A 20,967-nucleotide genomic window follows, 5' to 3' on the forward strand; every position below is an offset into this window, starting at 1 on the left:
CCCACTACGATTCTGAATTTTAAGAACGGGCTTAGTAGTACATAGGTCGGTTTGTAGCATTTTTTATTGGCTGCAAAATTATGACCAGTATTGTACGACCAGTAAATAGTACATATGCCCCAAAGTTGAATCTTCAAATAGATTTTCCTCAGGTATATTTCCAAAACCATCTGCAAGCCTTGGCCGTCATAAGAGGAGAGGCAGATGGGGATATTTATCCTATGTCCCTCTCTTTTCATGGTCAGACACTTCTATTGCTACCAGTGGCGGCTGCTTCGGAACGGGGGTGGTGAGTGAATTGGATAAAATAAAAAAATGTAAACGAACCTTCTTCGCTGCCGCGCGCTTCTCCTCTGTCCTCAACCTGCAGCACCGGAAGCACCCGGGCTCCTAGCCTTTCCCAGCCAATCCCGACACTGAATGAGCAGTGTCGTGATTGGTCTGAGCGGCCTGTTTGGCCGCTCAGGCAGTACCTGGGACCTTGGGAATGTTCTCCACTGTGCTGTGCAACACAGCCTTGTGGAGAACATGCTAAGTGTGCATGATCCTTTGGCCAAACAATCATGCACACTTTGGGGGCGCAAAAATCACTCCTCACTGTGCTCAGCCCCGACCTGGCTCCAATCCCTCGCAGAAAAATATAATGATAATAACGGCTTGTTATTATCATTTCATTTTTCTTTGTTGCACTGCTCAAATAGCAGTGGGGCGTCGCTCCTCCGCCTTAGCGGAGAGGCCGCCACTGATTGCTACATCTATTTAAGGTGTTGTTGTCGTAAGGTGACACTTTCTTCGCTAAGCACATGGAGACCATGTGGAGAGGCACTGAAGGACGGTGAACTGGAAGCCCTTGCATAGAATAAGTTTCCAGCGCAGGTGTAAGCGCTCTGCACTGACAGCTGGGTTCCAATTAGAAACCCCCCAGCACTAGGGAGCTGGGTCCAGAGGATTGCTTTCCTGCTGAGGGAAACAGTAGGTCCGACTGTTGTGCCGGTCTCAACTCTAATGGGCTTGGCCCTCATTATAAGGCCCCTCCCCTTTCCATGTATGACAACAATGGAGTAAATTATTCTAAGGGTGACAGGTTTGCCATCCATTGATGGCAGTCTTTCATGCCATGTATGCTACAAACAAAGAGGCGCTCTAGGGTGCAGGTTAGGAGGATCTAAGGTAGCGGGTACTATATCGGTGTAGTTCCTTAAATCCTCCTATGAACCGTTTTGGAATTCTGTGATTTTCCCACTCTGTCTTACTGATATATTCTTTACGTCCAAAGAGTTTTTATTGGAGATACAAAGGGACAAAAGTCGATTCAAGTATAGGATTGCACAAATCAAGCAGCATCGCATAATGTGCCGGGCAGGCAAATGCAACCTCAATGACTCTGTCATGCTACTCATTCTGTGGCTAGGTCTTTACTCACGTGATTATTTTCAATGTATTGTGTTTCCTTCTTATGGCTAAACTCATTTTAAAAAAGTTTGGTAAAAAAGAAAAGCAACCTCGATGACAGAAAGAAGATAGATTTATGTAAGAAAAAGAGATCACTTGGAAGAACTCGTAATAAGCAAAGCAAAAAGAATAGAGGAAAGGAAAGGTTTAGTGCAACAAGATGGGAGAGAGAGAGAAGATAGAGAAGAGACAGCGAGAGGAGAAAGGATGTGATGCGCACACTCACTGCAGGGGGTTACTGTTTGTAGGTGCCATTTAACCACTGATATTTTACGAGTTGCACAAAGCTCCCAAGTTTCCCTGTTTCATGAATGAGTAGTTCATCCAAACATTTCTTCATTGCAAGCTGGGATTTTTTTTGATAAACAGATTTTATTGAGGTTATGCTTAGGAAAACAATACAACATACATTATACTCCGCAAGGAAGGTCACATCTTGTAATAGGAGAGCGTATACACAGAGTTGGCATGGGTATCCCACAGCAAAGCAACAAGAGCATGGGCACTGGCATCTTAGCCCTCAAAGAGTACCATACAGTTATTGACCCAACTATTTACCCCATACTCAGTTGTGCTTAAGGGGGGCAATCCCTGGCTTCGTACACCAAGCTCTCCTGTAGGGCACACCAATCCACCCACCGGCGCCACTGTGTAAGAGTGGGCGGAGAAGGTGACCTCCACCGGGCAGCGATGTCACGTTTGGCCACCGTAAGAGCCCTCCCCAAGAATGAGCGGCCCACCCTCGTACCCCCAGAACCATTAAGGACACATTAAATGGGAAAAAGGGACCTCTCCTCCCATCACTTCAGTTAATTCTCTCACCACCTGAGACCCGCATGCTTGGATTTGTAGTCTTGTTTAACTATAAACAGGAGGACCGCATGTCCCAGAATGCACAGAAAAAAAACCTGTACTGGGTGAGCTAATCACGCATGGATCTGGGAAAGACAAGAGCCTTGTAGGGATCCTATTAGTCAGTAAATTCTTATTTCCCTTTACCATTCACAGGATTTTCAGGATATCCACATAAGAAAAAGTTACATTGGATGATTCTCAAAAAAACTCATCTGCATAACTTAAAGAAGTGTCACTTTCTGTGATGTCCTCAAATTCACAGGATGTGCAAAGTCTCTTCCACCATCACTGTGATTTTAGCGATATGATGTCCATGGAATGGCATCTTTGTGAAATGGAACCGGCTTCCATGCTGACTGAGCATCTACCATTCTTGCAAGTCCAAGGTACATTCTAGACACTGTAGTGACTATGGTAAGCGCTGAACACGCCACCTCTCTGCGCACGCGCAGTGTGTCACCTGTCCTTCACAGACCCCAGCATTCCTTCCAGTCCTAGACTCTGTAGTGACTATGGTAAGCGCTGAACACGCCCCCTCTCTGGGCATGCGCAGTGTGTCACCTGTCCTTCACAGACCCCAGCATTCCTTCCATTCCTAGACTCTGTAGTGACTATGGTAAGTGCTGAACACGCCCCCTCTCTGCGCATGCGCAGTGTGTCACCTGTCCTTCATAGACCCCAGCATTCCTTCCAGTCCTAGACTCTGTAGTGACTATGGTAAGTGCTGAACACGCCCCCTCTCTGCGCATGCGCAGTGTGTCACCTGTCCTTCATAGACCCCAGCATTCCTTCCAGTCCTAGACTCTGTAGTGACTATGGTAAGCACTGAACACGCCCCCTCTCTGTGCATGCGCAGTTTATCACCTGTCCTTCACAGACCCCAGCACTCCTTCCGGTCCTAGATACTGTAGTGACTATGGTAAGCGCTGGACACGCCCCCTCTCTGGGCATGCGCAGTGTGTCACCTGTCCTTCACAGACCCCAGCATTCCTTCCAGTCCTAAACTCTGTAGTAACTATGGTAAGCGCTGAACACGCCCCCTCTCTGTACATGCGCAGTGTGTCACCTGTCCTTCATAGACCCCAGCACCCCTTCCGGTCTGGTTGAAAAATTGGGAGTAAATCAATCTGATGCCATATTAAATAATTTCAAGTCAAACAGTGATGTTTGCAGAAGCGGCAATTCAAGGCCAGCTGCAATAAGTAATCACAGAAAAGTAAATTCTCCGTATTTGGGAATCGCAGTCTGCAAAAGGCATAATGGTGCCCTCAGAGATGAGAAAGCAATCAGTAAAGGCTTCCAACCTTATTTTGCCACAGCCAACACCATTATCATACACTAATAAACCAGTGATTTCAACCCAAACCAAACCCTTAAGGAAGAGCTTTGAGGATCCAAGCGCTTCAATCCATCAATATACCTTGCACTAGGGAAGTCACCACACAGGGACCAAAAACACCCTAAAATAACACAGGACTATTCAGACTTCGTTCTGTGATAGGAATATTGGGACAGCATGGATGGTACACCAAAAGCGCTTCAAGGCAGAAGGAGCGTCTTACAGATGACAATACCAGTATATTTCTGCAAACACTTACCACCGCTCATCAAATTCTAAGGAGCTAAGATCATTTTTTACCCTAAGGGAGTAAGAAGAAGTTCTAGCTAGGACTGTCTAAATTATCAGTACAATACGTTTCAATGACTACAAAGGTGGTCGAACCTATAAATGAAAATTGCTTTAATAGTGAGGGTAAGCTGCTGGTTCGACAATGCAAAGGTCTTGTGAGCAGCATTCTTCATTCTCACCTCAGCTCCTGTGCACCAGCACCAAATGGACACAAGGTTAGGAAACAGAAGGGTAAGCAAGTTAAGCCCCTGACAACTACAACCGGATATCACTAGCCTAAAACACAATTCTAAACAGCCGGCAACGCAACACCTTTCACAGCACCACACCAGCACAACTAACACACAAATGCACTGGGGCTACCACAGAGCTAACGCAGCAATATAGACCTTACCACAACTCTGCTTCTCAGTTACCCTATTTATTTTTTTATTTATTACACTTTTCATGACTCATTATTTGGCATCAAAGCTTTTTGATTGGTAGGACTGAATCATGTTCTAAAAATGTATTTAATACACAGAGGTCGTGTCCAATGTGCAAACTATGTGTGGGTCCATCTTAGGAAGTCACAGCAAGGCAACATCCGTCTTCTGACTTATCTGTGTGTCAATCACAATATGACCTAAACTTGATCAATTCCCTCCGCACCACACCACCACCACCACCACCCCGAGAACTGCACCCTGGCACCCCACCAGCATGGAACCACCAAAACTGGGAATGGTACTGCACCACCAACTCTAGTTGTAGCACAGCCTGCGCCTGCCACAACAGCACAGCCAGTCCACAGCAACCATTTAGAAACATCAGCAGTACACAACCACTTCCCAATAAAGCGCTCCACTTTTTACTACCACACTACTGTCCCCTACCCATCACGTCACCAGCAACACTCGCAACTGCTTGACCATCCACTCACACTACTCTGTCTTATCCCAGCACTCTGCTTTTCCACTACAGTTTTATAAAAACACATACTTACGCTCAACACACAAAACTTATTACTACAAAAAAGAGGCCTATTGGCTTTGACAATGCTCGTTGAAAGTTGGAGCGAGCTCTTGCTAACTGGGAATGTGAGTGAAGAAAGACTATCCCACCAGCAAGGTGCTCGGTATGCCCCTCCCTTTGAAATCCAGTGACAGCATGCCTTGCTGAGGAACCAGAGAAGCACAATGTGTCTTCGGGCCCCATGTGCAATAAAGCAGCTCGGACCAGATTAGCTGCACCTCGTTCGGTTATTTGTACTGCTCAATATTTTATTTCAATTTGCCACGAGCACACCATGTCCCGGGGAATGCAATCCAGCCCGGGCTATCAGTTGTACAGCTCTAGGAGAGTGTGGTAAATTATCCATGCCGCAGAGGCGAGCATCGCTTTCAGAGAACTGCCTGCTGGGCAAAAAAGCTTTTTCTTATTCATCATTGGCACTCGAAAATGGAGGAAAAAAATATATGCAAGGAAAAAAGATAACATGTAGAAGCACTAACCCGTTGTCGTTATGGCTCCAGTTACACACGATTGTATTTTATAACACGTAGTTTCTTTTTTTCATTTTTATTATAGTCCAGACCATAAAGCTCCTAGAAGGAGCAGAGTGCTTTGAGGAGGAGCACATGTATGATGTACACAGAACAATGTGGCCCTCATTCTGGATCGGCTAAAATGAGAAGGGGGCCATTTCAAAGTGAAGTTTAGGGGCCCTCCTCATATCCGGGAGAAAATGCTGCCCACAACTAGTAAGTCGTTTTGGTAGGGACCGGGGACAGTTTACTGATGCTGGTATCTACTGCTGGCTCCCCGAGTCTTTGTGTTACTATCGCCTCTTCAGCCAATGCACCCTATGGGATGCCACACAAATGGAGACAACTGAGCAGCATGGTAGTTCTGTGCAAAAACTAAAAAAATAAAATTGAGGTGCCAAGTTATTCACCTGGGGTGGGAGGGTCAATAGCGGAGAAAATTGACAAAGTTGAGGAGTGGGGTAACAGTGTGCAGCTGCAGAGCTCTCATAAAAATAAAAAATATATGTCATAAATAAAGTGGGATGGGGGGACAGGGAAGAGAGCATAGAAAGCAATGATCTCCTATGAGTGCGTAAAGAAAAATAAAACATGTTCCCAAGTGTCAGCAAGGAAAGTATACATTCATCCAATGAAAAGTGATGTAAAAAAAGATGTGCTTCAGGGGTAGGACAGACAGAAGAAGAGGAAGGAAAGCCATTGAAAGGGAAGAGGGGCTTCAGAGTGACAAGAAAGCCATCCAATCATGAGGAAGGGGCTGATGCAAATCCAACTATTTTGATAATAGACACTAAAGCTGCAGCAGGCAGACAAAGTTTTTGTTTGTGATTTTGTTTTCAAGTACGTTTCTTTCGAGGCGATAAACAATGGCTCAGACATCTTTTACAGGTGATTTTCTTTGAAATGCAGATGTTAAGGGGCCATAGCAGGAAGGCTGCCCTATGGCATTGACTGCCGGAAACGGGGTTTTTGTTGCAGTAGTCCCCTCACTTTTTGTCTGATATTTGATGCAACTTAGATTGAAGTGACTGGGTTCCTGCTAAACAGGTCCCCAGTGCCAGTGTTTTGCCCAAAACAAGACAACTGGTCATTTGCTCCCCAAGTTACCAAGCCCTTAGCACCTCTGTAAGTCCCTAGTAGGTGGTACCTAGGGTATAGGTACTAAAGAGGCCCCTGAGAGCTGCATCAGATCTTGTGCCACCCTAAGGGAACCAGAAACAAACTCCTGCAGACTGCCACTGCAGGCTGCGTGACCAGGGGCTCTAACAAGTGAAAACACGACATGCCGCACATCTGAGTACCATGTCCCCTAACACTAAATGTAATATCTGTAGGTCACCCCTAGAACAGGGCCTTACAGCCCTAAGGCAGTGTGCATTATATTACATATGTGGACACATCTGCATGAGCAGATATGCCCCTGTGATGGCCAGTTCAATTACTGCGAGTACAAGTGACCAAGGAAGCCATTTTAAGTACAAGTGCTGGACACTGGTCAAAAACGAGTTCCCCAGCTACATGATGGCTTCACTGAAACTAGAAATGTTTGGTATCAAACATCTGGTACTAATAAACCCACACTGATTCCAGTGATGGATTTATGAATATATGCACCCAGTGGGCAAATGAGTGGTACCCCCTTAAAACCTACCATGTACTAGTGTGCTGACTGACTGGTCCTAGCCAGCCTGCCACCACAGATGTGTTTCTGACCCCCAGGCGTGAGGTCCTTTGCTCTCAGGAGTTCAGGAACAAAGCCTGCTTGGGCAGAGGGTGTTTACATCCCCTCTCACAGGATGACTGGCGAATTAGCATCCAGAGACAGGGAACTTCAAAGAACCCATCACCTTTAGTATGTAAATCTGGCTTCCCTCACAGGAGAGGATGCGGACCCCCCTCCCCCTGTCGAGAGCCCATTACCTTCAGAACTTGGGATACAGGGATTGCACACAAATAGTGGGTGTTTTTCCAACAATAAGGGTCAAGGTTGGGCAACTGAGACCAGATTACAGAAATCAAGATGGGATGTGGGTAAAACTTGTAAATCGGACCCTCAGTACAGTTGTCTTTTTTCTTATTTATAATTTGAGGCTTAGAGAGATAAAGTGAATCAATGAATCAGAAATCTGGGCCCCAGAGTCTGAGGTTAGCAGCGTAGCTAATATACCATGGCCCAGATGTACAAAGCTGTCATGGAATGCGGTGCAGCCCCAAAGTTACTGCGCTCGTTGCGTGACAGAAAGAGCAGGACAGCGCCATGTCTACAGAGATATGACACTCTCCTCCTCTCTCCCTAACGCCGGTGTACAATCTGGAAGCCGAGAGCCATGTGGAGGGGTCTGCGTGAGTCTAGCATAGGTTTTGTACTGGAATAGTAGAACAGACTAGCTGAAAAGCTGAACCCACTTTGTATGTGCACATAAGAGTAATTAACTCCAACTTTAATGAGGACTCCGGCTTAAAGGGAGATCAGAACATCTTCGGGTAGACTGCCTACAGCAGCTGATCATCACTAGCCTAAACATTCCCTGATAAACTCAAACTGTTCTACATGTAAAATGCATCACTATGCATAAATTCCAGTCACCATAGGCTATCTACAAGCACCTTTAGAAAAACAATGACAAAAATGTTGAATAGTCTCAGTTTTTTCTCAGATGCATCCATCAAGAGTGCTTTCCTTTGACCTCAATTGTAAAGAGCTCTAAAACTTTGCTTCCCCCACAGACGTCTCTCCAGGTAAGTTGGCTTACTACCTCCTATGTAGAAATCCTCAAATAAACTCAGAATAATAAAGTGGGAAAGGATCCCTTTCTATATTCTGCAAACTTCATATCTGCACATGAAACCTGTATGGAACTGTGAATGGTATCCCACAAAAATGTCCAATTGCGCCCCATTCAAAACATTGTATGAAAAACATATACCAGATTATGGAAAGTAATGGGATTACTCAGAGGATACTCTAGCATCACGATAAAGGGGAAGAAATTGACAATTCTAGGAAGAGTTTCTCAATATGCCTTCAGTTGCACCCTTGATTCAGTATAGGTTTTTCAGAAGTTGGAATAGATGATTTACTTTTCGAACTCCTGTACTAGAATTTTTAGGGGAAGTGCAATTTTCACTGAATAGTCCAAGAGTCTTATTTATTATCCTAAAGGTAGTCCTGTAATATTTTAGTAAATGTTAAAAAATCACATACATTTTTAAAACCGGTCTGAAATGTTGTAGTGTAGTAGAATCTCAAGACAATCCCAGGGGCTGCTTAAGGCAAAGAGGACTGCCTCAATAAACAGAGTAGCAAAAGACGAAAAGAGAAGTCATGCACTTGAATTTTTTGGGACACAAGTATATCTATACAGTGTGTGTTAGGATCAGCCTTTAGCCACACTTTGCATAGTTTAGAGATGATGGGATGAATTGGGTCAGTCTAACACTTTCTCTGTGGGGAATTGTAGTATATTTCAAATAGGCACACTACCTAGGTCCCTTTAAATGTTTTGCGGCATCCACCCCTATAAATACAGATAGTATTTTTTACATATAAAAGTATTTGTGGGAAATACTAAGGTTTATAAAAACTCCTCGAGTGGCTCTGGAGAACTGTTTACGTTATAATGCAAGAATAAATAGCTTTCATTAATTAACAATTATTTATTTGCCCCAATGAACGACCTACACTAGACTAGAACGTTTTATTGACTTACAAAAGAAGTGCATTTTCAGAAGGGCCCACATCACACATAGTGCTGCAGAGATCAAAGGGGGTGTTGTGGCCAGTGGGATATGGACAGGCTGGCCTTCTTTGTCGGTCGGTTGGTGCAGTAATTATAGTCCTTCTGTGTCCATGGTCAGTGCCCACCTGAAGTCCGTCAGCTTTCTTTTGCCTGGTCCAGTTTTCAGGTCGAAGCCTATCAGACAGCCCAGCTGCCTGGTTTGCTAAAGACATCTTGGGACATTCGGAAAGTTTCCCTGGGAATGCATTACACCCAATGTTAACCATTGGCATTGTGGCTTGTCACTCACATTTACTTGCTTTTTATTTGCTGGCTCTATTTGTTTTAGGCTATCTAGCTTATGTTTGTCCATTCCCTTGCACAAACCCTGTTTATTGTATTATTCCACCAGTAATGGATTACTGTAAACTGGCCTTTAAATCTTGTTCTGATCTCGTGCTTATCTTGTCACATTTGCTATGCATTCAAAGACAGAGTTCAAATATCAGGCTTTGTCTTCTAGGGAGTTTGGTGTTTACTTTTCTTTCTCTGACTTCAAAGTGAGAGGAATTATGTGACAATCGTGCGGTCTATTGGAGCAATGTTTGAGGAAGGCTCTACAATGTTATTTTCCGGCACACAACAAAATTTAAATGTCTGTAAATGAACTGTGCAGATATTTCTTAGGATATCAGAATTTGTACAGCACAGATGAAGCACATTTTTTGGTAATTCTTACATGTGGTGGAAACAAATATTTTAATACGATCAAACAAATCAATACCCTAGGAAAAAAGTCTTCAAACTTAGGGGCGGCCCCCCCTAGAGGTGCCTTAACTGATACCAGAGGGGGCACCAGACTCTGGTCAAAAGAAGCATCATGCTGATAGTAGTGCTTTGTTTTAAGTTGAACACAAATGATCAGAATTCAGCAACTCTAATAGGACATTTTGAATAGATTTAACATAACACTAATGTTTCAATGTTTCAATAAGTCTAGACATACTTAAACATTGCAAATTGAATATAATAATTGTGAAAAATCCTTGGGGGAGGGGGCAATGATTTTTCTTTTATACAGGGGGTGGGGGTGGGGGGCGGACTCAAAAGGTCTGAGGACCACTGCCCTAGAAGATGGCATTTCAACACATTGTTTCTGCACTGTATACTTTTATCAGTAAAACGGTATTTCTTTGCAAATGCAATGGTCATTTCAAAAGAATATGTGTTGTTTGTAATGGCAGTATGCTACCACACCATGAATATTCCACTCTACACCACTCCACTCTACACCACTCCACACTATGCCATACCACACCATTCTACACGGAATCTCTGCACTCTACTCTGCACCATTCCATGCTACTTCACGCCTCTCTACTCTACACCACTTTACTCTGTGCCAATGCACTCTACCCCACACTACTCTACTCTGTACCTATGCACTCTTCCCCACACTACTCTACTATGCATCGCTCCACTCTGCGCCGCTCCACCAACACACTCTACTCCATACTAATCTGCTCTGCACTCTACTCTACTGTGTACCACTCCACTCTACTCTGAAACAATCTACTCTACTCCACTGCAGTCTGCACTACTGCAATCTGTGCCATTGCACTTAACGCCACTCCACTCTGTGCCACTCCACTCTTTTCTGCGCCACTGCACTCTACTCTGCATCACTGCACTCTATGCTGATGCACTCTACACCACTTTACTCAAAATCAATGCCCTTTACGTCAGTCTACTCTTTACCACTGCACTCTACTCTGGAACACTCTATGCAACTGCATGCTAAGCCACTCTATTAGTCTCTGTAGTCTATGCCACTGCTCTCTGCACCACTCTACCCTGCACCCCTCTACCCGGCGACAATCTACTTCGCTCTACGCCACAGTACAACACTCTACGCAACACCCTCTATGGCACTCTATTCTGCGCCACTGCGCTCTAAGCCACTACACTGTACACCACTGCACGTTGCCCCACTGCACACTATCCCACTCTGCATGATTGATCTATGTCACTGTACTCTATGCCACTGCTCTCTGCGTCACTCTACTCTGTGCCACTCTAATTTATGTCACTGCATTCTACGCCACTGCTCACTGCGTTACTCTACTCTGTGCCACTCTAATTTATGTCACTGCATTCTACGCCACTGCTCTCTGCGTTACTCTACTCTGTGCCACTCTAATCTATGTCACTGTATTCTATGGCACTGCACTCTGCAAGACTGCACTCTCTGCCATTGAACTCAATGTCACTCTACTCTGCACCATTGCACTCTATGCCACTACACTATGCCACTCTAAACCTTTGCACTCTACATCAATCTATTCTATTCTACTCTGCACCACTGTACTCCACATCACTGCTCTCTGCACCCCTCTACACTGCACCACTCTCCTCTGCACTCTACACCACTGCACTCTACCCTACACCACTCAACTCTATACCACTCTACTACACTCTATGCCACTACACTATGCATCACTCTAGACCACTCTAATCTGTTTGGCACCACTGCACTCTACACCACTCTACTCTACACCACTGCACTCCAAGCCATTCTAATCTACACCTCTGCAGTCTACCGTGTACCACTCCACTCTACCCTGAACCACTCCACTCTATGCCACTTCCCTCCACTCTGAAAAATCCACTCTATGCCACTGCACTATAAGGTACTGCAATCTACTCTGCAGCACTCTAGCCACTCTACCCAACGTCATTGCACTCTACACAATGCACTCTACACCACCTTACTCAAAACCAATGCACTCTATGACACTGCACTCTGATCCAATTTACTCTGCACCAATGTACTTTACTCCACTTCACTCTTAGCCACTCTACTCACTCCACTCCACTCCATGATACTCCACACCCTCAATTCTAAACTACTCAACGCCACTCCATAACATTCCACTTTACGACACCCCTCCACGCCACTCTCCTTTACCCCACTAACTTTTTGCCATGCTGAATAGCAGCCACGCTAGTGTGCAACATACCTAAAACCTATTCGCAAAGCCAATGGCTGTTGCATAGGCTTCACCTATTGGCTTTGCCAGTGCTTGCTGCTTTTGAATTCTGGACCGCCCTAAATTAGAGGAATTTCACCAAAGGTGCCTGGGATGCAGTTTAAATAGCCTGAACAGACACTCGTAAGAATATTGGATGACCTGGTATTAACAAAATACAACTAATCCCCATTCATGATTGCGAAAAGAGACATCGCCAAGCAATAGAAGCTACAAGACCTGCCGACGCTGGCAGGAATGGACGAATATATGATTGTTGAGAAAGCCATATCCAGTGATTGAGGCCTTTTCAAAATAATATGGAAACGTGTGAGCTAAAATAGGTGAGTACTGGCGTCTCAAGGCGAGAGAAATTGGGGATCAGATGGGTGGGGGCGCTTCCAACAAAATGTATAAGTTGCGGAAGGTTAATATTGCTACACTTTCCATTTGTAATAGAGGCTGAAAGAACACATGCTTTGCATAAATCGATTGCTATGTAAATTGAAAGTGCAAAGAAAAAGTTAATTTAGATTTTTTTTAAACTAACACTTAGTAATAAGGCTGAGGTATCTGTCACTAGTGTTTGGGACATGTAAATGGAAAACGACTTCACCCTGGACCATGACGACTTGCTGCCAATGCCATTTCACATTTCGTGGTTCTCTATCAAATGTATCCCACTAAAGAAGGCAGAGTCCACTTTTCTGACAAGAGGGAACAAGAACTTGAAGCAAGACTATTTTAATGGTACGGTCGCCAGAGTAACAAAGTCTGCCAATGTATTGCTGCTCATTGTTATGGAGTGATCAGCTCTTTACGAAAACTGTTTATGATGCTCTATTACAGCATGTTTTTGAATTGATGTCTATTTTTTATGCTGGAACTAGTTTTTATTCACACTGAACTAGGACTAATGATGTTCATGTAGTTCTGTCATGAACTGGGCATTGTCTTCCTTGTGTATTATCGACAGAGCCTACAATATAGGCTTACTGACAATCACACACAATTTCAAAGCTTAGTTGAGCATGCAGATTGTGTCCCTGCTCATCCCTTATTCACAATATTTGACTTTATGCAATGAAAATGCTAATAAGAAATAAATAAATATGCTTGGCCGCATTCAAACTTCACATTAGAGAATTGCGAAATGTAGTTAAAACCGCATAGGGATAGGTACACAGCGGAAAGTCAACATAATGCCTTGGATGCACAATGCCACATTCTGAATTGTGTTTACCAGAGTGAATCACAGGAACCTTAAATTCTATTAACTTGCATTTTACTAAATTGATTGTAAATACTAGACCAAGAGTTACACATACAGATATTAGCAGGTGGATGGAACAATATCCCAAGCTAAATAGATGTAGTTCATGATGTACAGGATATGCTTTTCGTATTATAGATGGTGCCCATGCCCAATTTTTTAACCCCCCCCCAAGGCACTTTGGTTTTACAGAACGGTCCGCAGATACTTGTGCGACTCTTTCTGTAACACAAATTGCACAGGCGCTAATGTGCGCAGGCCCAGTCTAAAGGGGGAGTGCCCTCTTTTACTTGGGGTTGTGGCCCCATGCAAATGAAGGAAGACTTTGAACCTACGCGGTTTTACTGAGGACCGGTTCCAGGGCAAAGGAGCAGTCCGGAGCAGTGGTGGCTCCTCCGTTAAGGCGGAGAAGCGTCACCCCACTGGTTTGAGGCAGTGTGAGGAAAGGGAAAAATAAAATGATAGTAACCTGTTGCTATTATCATTTTATAGTTTCCAGCTGCTTTGAAGGTGAGCGAGCGGGGCTGCTGTGCTCTCAGAGCAGGGCAGGGGAGGGGTGGTTTGCCTACTCCAAGTGCACATGAATGCTTGGCCGGCCACACATTCATGCATACTTTGCATGTTCTCCATGCAAGCTGCATTACAGCCTGCATGGAGAACATACCCAGGGCCCCATTCTCTGGCTGAGCCCCGAACTACGGAACTCAGACCAATCACAACGCTGCATTACAGCATGTGATTGGTCAGGGAAGCCTGGGTGTGCTTCCTGGTTGCTGTTCGGCCGGAGTACTACAGAAGAGAGACAGAGAAGAGACGCGGGACGAGGCGATAAAGTAAGTGGTTTTATCATTTACATTCCCCTTCCTCCTCCAATCCCCCCCCCACCTCGCCACCCCCGATCCTTGCCGGCCGCCACTGGTCAGGAGGCTCACTAACAGTGTGCCACAAAGATGCAGCACGTAGTCAGTGTGCACCACATTCCCCTGACAGCTTCAATTGGAAGGTGCTTAAATGGGCTGTCAGAGACTCCTTCTCAGCCATTGCCCTGCATATGGGTGCAGTCACTCTCTTGACCTGCCTTTAGCAGATTTCTTCCCACTTTAAAAATTGGGATGGCTACTGCCTGCACAGTGTAAGCTAAACAGCGAGTCTGTCTTTCATTAATATGCTATTCCCAATGCAGGCACAGGCTCCCAGCTGCAGTGGGACCAGGGTATTTGCTGTTGATGCAGTGTCTGTCCCGATTTGCGTCCTGTGCCCAGCACACACACACCTGAGCATGCACCTTGGCATAGACACAGAGTGGGACAGTGCTTTGTACTTATAATCCTGAAGTATACAAAAAAGTGATGGACGAAAGGCTTGAATTACTCAGGCAGCCTCAAAGTCAATCACTATTTTGCCCACCATGCCACCTCGGTTTGGACCCAGCATCATGCAAATCAGTTTTGACCCTGTTCCAGTGGGAACAGTCTAGACCGAACTGCCAGGCAATGCCCTCTCTGAACCAGAACACAAGCAACTCTAGACCAGTTCTGCCCTAGTTGTGACTCTTCGGTAGGGGCTTTTCATTGTGGTTCAGAGAGAAGCAGGCTTGGTAGTTCTGACTAAACTGTTCCTGTTGGAGATGGACTGCTTCTATTGGACCAAGACTGATCTGAATATGGCTGGGTCTAATCTGCGGTGGCATGGTGCACAAAACACACAATGGACTGGGATGCGCCCCAAGTCATCAATTACTAGTGGCTGAAATTAGTCCAAGCATTCCACCCACCGCCTCTGTTTACTTCAGTATTTATAATCCCGCCTTAGGCTATCACAACATACACTTAAGACATGTGATGATCTATTCTACGGGCCAATCCTATCTGGCTCCACCGGAGCGGTTACACCTGATTTTTAGAAACTCAACTGTCTGACTCACAGCTTCTTAGCTGGATCACTACGGATGATCATCTATGGTGTCCCCTCCTTTACACCCGGGTTCCACAGCAAACCAGACTCCTCGTGAAAAGACATGTAGACATGACATACTCGTATCAAGCAGTGCTTTCTGCTTATTGCACCACATTGGAGCACATCTCTGCCTCACGCCTGTCGGTACTCTCAAAACTACATGCCTACTTACATTTAGGATTTACCATCCTACATCCTCCTCATCTAAATGTGAATGACCCTCCATGCCTTTGAGGGTAGGAGAACACTTGAACTACATCAATGACAGCAATGTGCTGTATAAATACAAAGAAAATAACACAAATGTGAAAAATACATCCTAGCATGCAAAGCACCGCTGTCTAGAAAGCCAGAACTCACAGAAGAAGTCAAGCACGAACTGAGGGACCGACAGAGCGTCTAAGAAACTTTTCTGACAAGACCTACTCCACCAAATTTTCAGGCAAAGTTGCAGAACTAAACTCATCCATTTCCACTGCTCGAAGATATTTGTATCATGGTTTCTAGAATGCAATTACAAATTATAATAATTCGACATTTTGAGTTTACCTCTTTGATCTTCATTCTTTTTTCTCTCGTCTCTGGGTCCTCAACTTTTTCTCCTTTCCCCAGTGGTGGATATCGAAGGTTGTTTTGGAATTTCTTAAAATCAAATTTAAATTGAAGTTTTCTTTTGTCAAAAGATGTACTCTCTTTCTGGAAAGTGCTCTGGACGGGATCCGACTGGTCCCTAGGATCTCCTGAAACATCTTCATCTTTTTTGTAAGGTGCAAAGCCTACTTTTTCATGTTCAGCATCAAAGTCTGGGCTTGTCCTCAATTTGCTTTTAACCCTTCCACTGCTCAAGTTAACACTGTTCAAGTCATATTTTTTGTCCGCATCCTCAGGCTTTTTTTTATTCAACTTCTTCGCCGGGTAGCTGAGATCTCGAAACACATTCTGGGTCTGCGGCCTGGCTAGAAAAATCCTTTTAAACCTGGATGAGTCTGGCAGAAGAAAAAGTGCCCCAAAACAGAGAGTAATTAAGCCGGATAAAAATAACAAAAATAAAAATTTCTGAGAAAGGCGCAAGCCGAAACCAGGTGACGACATTCCATAAAACTTCCTTAAGTGCATGTTTTAAGCACTCAGCCGATGAATCCAGAAGACCTTTTTTCTTTTGTGCACATTTTACATTTCTGAAACTGGCTGCTTTTCTTCGGCTGCAGTTTTTCAAAGCTTGATGTTCATTAAAGCTGTGATTGGTGACGAGGCATCTATGTCGTGCTGTAAGACAGTAAACAAGAGAAACATTAATAAAGATTCATATTTTAAACTATATTTATTTTTGGAAGTACAGATTTAGCTTCTAGGCGAATGGTTCCAAAGGTAACTGTCTATATTATGAAATATGTACTCCGTCGCATTTAGTTCAGCATCCTTTTGCCTGTTGGTATTAGACAGCGCGGGTATTGTCTGTGGTCTGTGCGAGCCTGTGTCTGTCTCCAAAGAGCATCATATAACTTTCCACATCCCTGCACACAAGCCGCTAAGAGCACTGGGCTGGACCGCACCACCCAGAGGAGGAGGGGCTGGGACAGCATTGACAATCCATATAAAAAAAAAAATACAAAAAAAACAACTGCCGCCAAGCAGATGAGCTACACCCCGCCTGCACTAAACTCCAAAGCATTTGCAAAAAAAAGATGAAAAAACGGTAGCTTACGCTGAAGGTTGCTATGAATTCCAGCAGCAAACGAAGCAGCAGGTCATCTGTCTAATACGCGCCTTCAAAACACGCTCCTTCGTGATGCGAATGATGGAGAAAAAAACATTTGGAATAGTAATTACAGCACATCATTAAGAATTATGGTCAGCCGGCGCTGCATCATGAATAGAAAAAAATATGTCCCTCGGGTGCGTGCATGTCACGGGGAATTTGTGAAATAATATCTACAGATGCTGCGTTGCATTAAAAAAAAAACAACAGCATTATTTATTAAAGAGATTACATCGGCTTCTCCCTTTCCGTGCTTTGGAGTGCGTGCTCACGCACAAGTCGGAAATCCGCTGCATTTAATAAAAAAATCTAAAGGGGTCCTAAGCACATTGAATGATAAAACACGTACCGTGCTCTGGAATAAATCCCTCATCTGCCGGTGCGACTAGCAGATGTTGCATGGCATGCCAGGCTGCTCAGCCCCTCTCCCGGTGCCTGCTACAAACGGCTCTGATCTCTCCCATGGAAACAGCACAGCAGAAAAAGACACCGCACATTTTACTGCTGATGCTGATTCCCACCCAGGAAAAATTGGGGTTGTAAAGCGGTCCCAGACAGCGAGATGTAAACGTCCCTGTGATAGGTCACTGACAGCAGCTGCTCATTGGCCTGCAGAGGTTATTTTGTGGCTGGCTGGTCATTTTAATGCAATTTATTCCTAATTTGTGTTCCAGTGTGAATCATTGTCTATTCAGTGTCGTGATGTTAAGTTAGCTAGTATTTGTGTCACTAGTGTTGTAGTTTGGTGTAATTTTATCTTTTTGCCTTTTGGGGATAAAGGTAACACATGATGAATCTAATACATTTGATTTTTTTTAAATTGAAATGAAGTAGACCGTCAATTTTTTTTAAAAGCCTCATAAAAATGGAAACAACATTTTCATTAAATGGGCACTTGGGCTGCCAGGAGGGCAGAATGTGCCTGCTGCCTGGTTCTATGCTAAGGCCTTCATCCAGGTCTATACTGTGCCAGTACCCAGCCACAAGTGAGATCACTCTTCAATATGATGTGTGACAAGGTCGGAGACGGTGGATGGTATGGTGCCAGCGGCACCAGCATGGCCGCTCAGACACCACCATGATGATATTGATGGAGCACCTTGCAATCCACTGGCCCTAGTAGTGTTCCATCCCTTCTGCCTTATGATCCAAAAGAATTCCCCTTGCAGGGCAATGAGTTCCTAGGTTCACCTGCTGAGGTTGCACGAAAATCACCCTGGCAAGATAAAATAATTCAGTAAGACTGGTGAGGGAATCACTAGGAAGGAAAGCTTAGCAAGCACGGAGGTGCTCCAGGGTGTGCAGGGTTGATGGGACAATCCTCCTCCTCCATGGGTCTCCCTCTCCCTGCAACAAGTCGTGGTCTGCGAATACCCATGTAGCACGGGTGCTAGGAAAGGGATTGCAGGGGCCCCTACCACTTCACCACTATCTTGTCCAACCTCCTCGCTATAAGGGAATCAGGTGGCAAGGAGCACCACCAGGTTCTGCCAGAAGTAGGGAGACTGAGATCCAGTTGACAGAATCCTCCCCTCTAGCCTCATTTGAGATTGGTGGAGAGAGGCAATAGCCCTCAGACCACCAAAGTCCAAATTATGGGTTTTGTCCTAATAATTAAATGGATGATTCAGGGGGAGGAGTTAAGCAGTCCATGGTAAGGTTTGCACAACTCAGATTTCGTCTCCAGTTAGTAGGGGCGTAACTTCATAGGGGTTGAAGTCAGTTCCTGGTACTTCCACATTTGGGTGTGGCATTGTCTGAGATTCTACTGGCATGAGAAACACTAGCACCATAAGACTCTTGTTTTAATTGCCCCCTGAAACAGCAACATTAGGCACCACCCCAAATGAATACATTCAAGCCCAGTTCTTTCATTGGAACATCCCAACTCAATCTCACAGCGTCCAAGGAAGAGCATCCAAGGGCGGCTCAGAGCTGCTAGAAGACCTGGAGAACATTGGCCTAAGGGTGCTAAATGGCAGATCTGTCGATGACTCCCCACCGGCCGCCTCATTCCACTCAGGTCACGTGACCTCCACAATTGACTATACCCTTGTGTCTCTCTCACTTTTCCAACTCATAAGAGCCTATTGCCTAGGAGACAAAGGGGATAGCAATCATCGACAACAGGAAATCTCAATTTATGCACTACCAGACAAATCAATTCCAAATCCAGTTGGAATGCATGCATGCCATACAATAAACCTTAAAAGAATTAAGTCATCTATAGCGAACTCTAGGGAGGTGCTCTTGGCAGCAAAACAACAACTAAATGAGCTCAACCACCCCCAAGGGAAATCACACATACATATGGGAAACCTTCACGGCCCTATTTTCAAACCCTTATTCATTCGTAGGTCGATACTTCCCGCCTAACGACCTAACTGCCTTAAAAAAGCTCTAAACAAATCACTAAGGTCATTGAGAATATGCCCGGGGGACAAGGACCTACAGCAACAGCTCCGCAAGAACAAGGCCGAACTTAGGAAACTCAAATGGGACATAAGAAGATCATATGAAAACGACCTCTGGGCCAAACTCCATCATGATTCTAAAGGAAGCAACAGTGCCCGATTTTGGGCAACGATAAATAAATTCTTACAACTGGCACATGGTGGTCTAACATCACATATAACGGAAAACACTTGGACATCTTTTTTAGAACTTCATTTCAATCAACAGGTATCTGGAATAAACACCATCAAGGATGACCAGCCTGCACCTCAATCTCAAACTGTGATGACTGATGAGGTCGAGTCAATTGAAATCGATGCCGTCATGATCAGGGAACAAATATCCAAAGGGAGGAAAGAAGGAGCTCCTGGGCCAAATGGGATTCCACCAGCTCTTTTTAAACAAGATCCAGAATACTGGTCAGAAACCCTAGCTCCTCTCTTCAGTTCTGTCAGACAGACTGGGTGATTGCCCGCATCATTATCTCACCAATTTATAAAGCGGGGGACAAAACCCTACCAAAAAACTACAGTTTGATCGCACTATTGGATGTAGAGGCAAAATACTTTGCGGGGAATCTATCGACTGAGCTACATGAATGGGCAACAGAGCAAAATATAATTCCCCCTAGCCAAACAGGGTTCTGCAGAGAGACTGGAACAACAACCAACCTTTTTGCAATGTCATTACTCATCGACAAAGTAAATCTAACTAAACAAACTCTCCATTTTTGCTTTGTGGATTTTAAGGCGGCGTTCGACAAGGTTAACCGAGCTAACCTCTGGAGGAAATTAGCTCTCTGGGGGGTTCCTCCATCCCTTTTGAATCTCCTAATAGAATTACACTCCAACATGTGGATAAAGGTTAAGCTTGGTAACAGCTCCCACCTTTCGAGGCGCATACCAACAACTAAAGGCCTCAAGCAGGGGTGCGTCCTAGCACCCATTCTTTTGAACCTTTATACAGCTGACCCGACAACAGCCCTCACTGCCTGCAATGTGCATGCCCCTCGAATAGGAGGAAAAACTATTTCCAGCATGTCTTATGCGGACAATGATGTTTTAACAGCCACACCCAAGTAGGTCTACAACCGCTAATCAACACACTGCATGGGTATGCTGCCGAGAACTATCTGGAAGTTAACATTGACAAAACTAAAACTCTGACAATTATTGGAAAAAAACGGTCCCATTTCTGGCCTCTTGGAAAAACCGCAATTGCGAACTGTGTTGTGTATAAATACTTAGGTGTCATGATTGATAAGAGGGGCCAATTCTCGAACCAGCTTAAGACCCTCAAGAGGAAAGGACTGGC

At 44.7% G+C, this 20,967-nt stretch overlaps 1 protein-coding gene across 2 annotated transcripts in view; it reads right to left on the minus strand.

Moving 5' to 3' along the window:
* MAN1C1 (mannosidase alpha class 1C member 1) overlaps positions 1 to 17,701 on the minus strand; it is a 330,020-nt gene extending 312,319 nt beyond the window's left edge. The window contains exons 1-2 of one of the 2 annotated variants that reach the window (XM_085647808.1): positions 17,549 to 17,701; positions 15,990 to 16,706 (exon numbers count right to left, since the gene is read on the minus strand). In XM_085647808.1, coding sequence (XP_085503934.1) covers positions 15,990 to 16,556 — 567 coding nt within the window. In that variant the 5' untranslated portion in view covers positions 16,557 to 16,706; positions 17,549 to 17,701. Of the gene's footprint in view, positions 1 to 15,989; positions 16,707 to 17,145; positions 17,528 to 17,548 lie in introns of those variants that run through there. The other variant, XM_085647809.1, reaches the window with a different exon arrangement.
* Positions 17,702 to 20,967: the final 3,266 nt, after the last annotated feature.

This window comes from Triturus cristatus, chromosome 3_2, assembly GCF_964204655.1.
Source record: "Triturus cristatus chromosome 3_2, aTriCri1.1, whole genome shotgun sequence".
Lineage (NCBI taxonomy): Eukaryota > Metazoa > Chordata > Amphibia > Caudata > Salamandridae > Triturus > Triturus cristatus.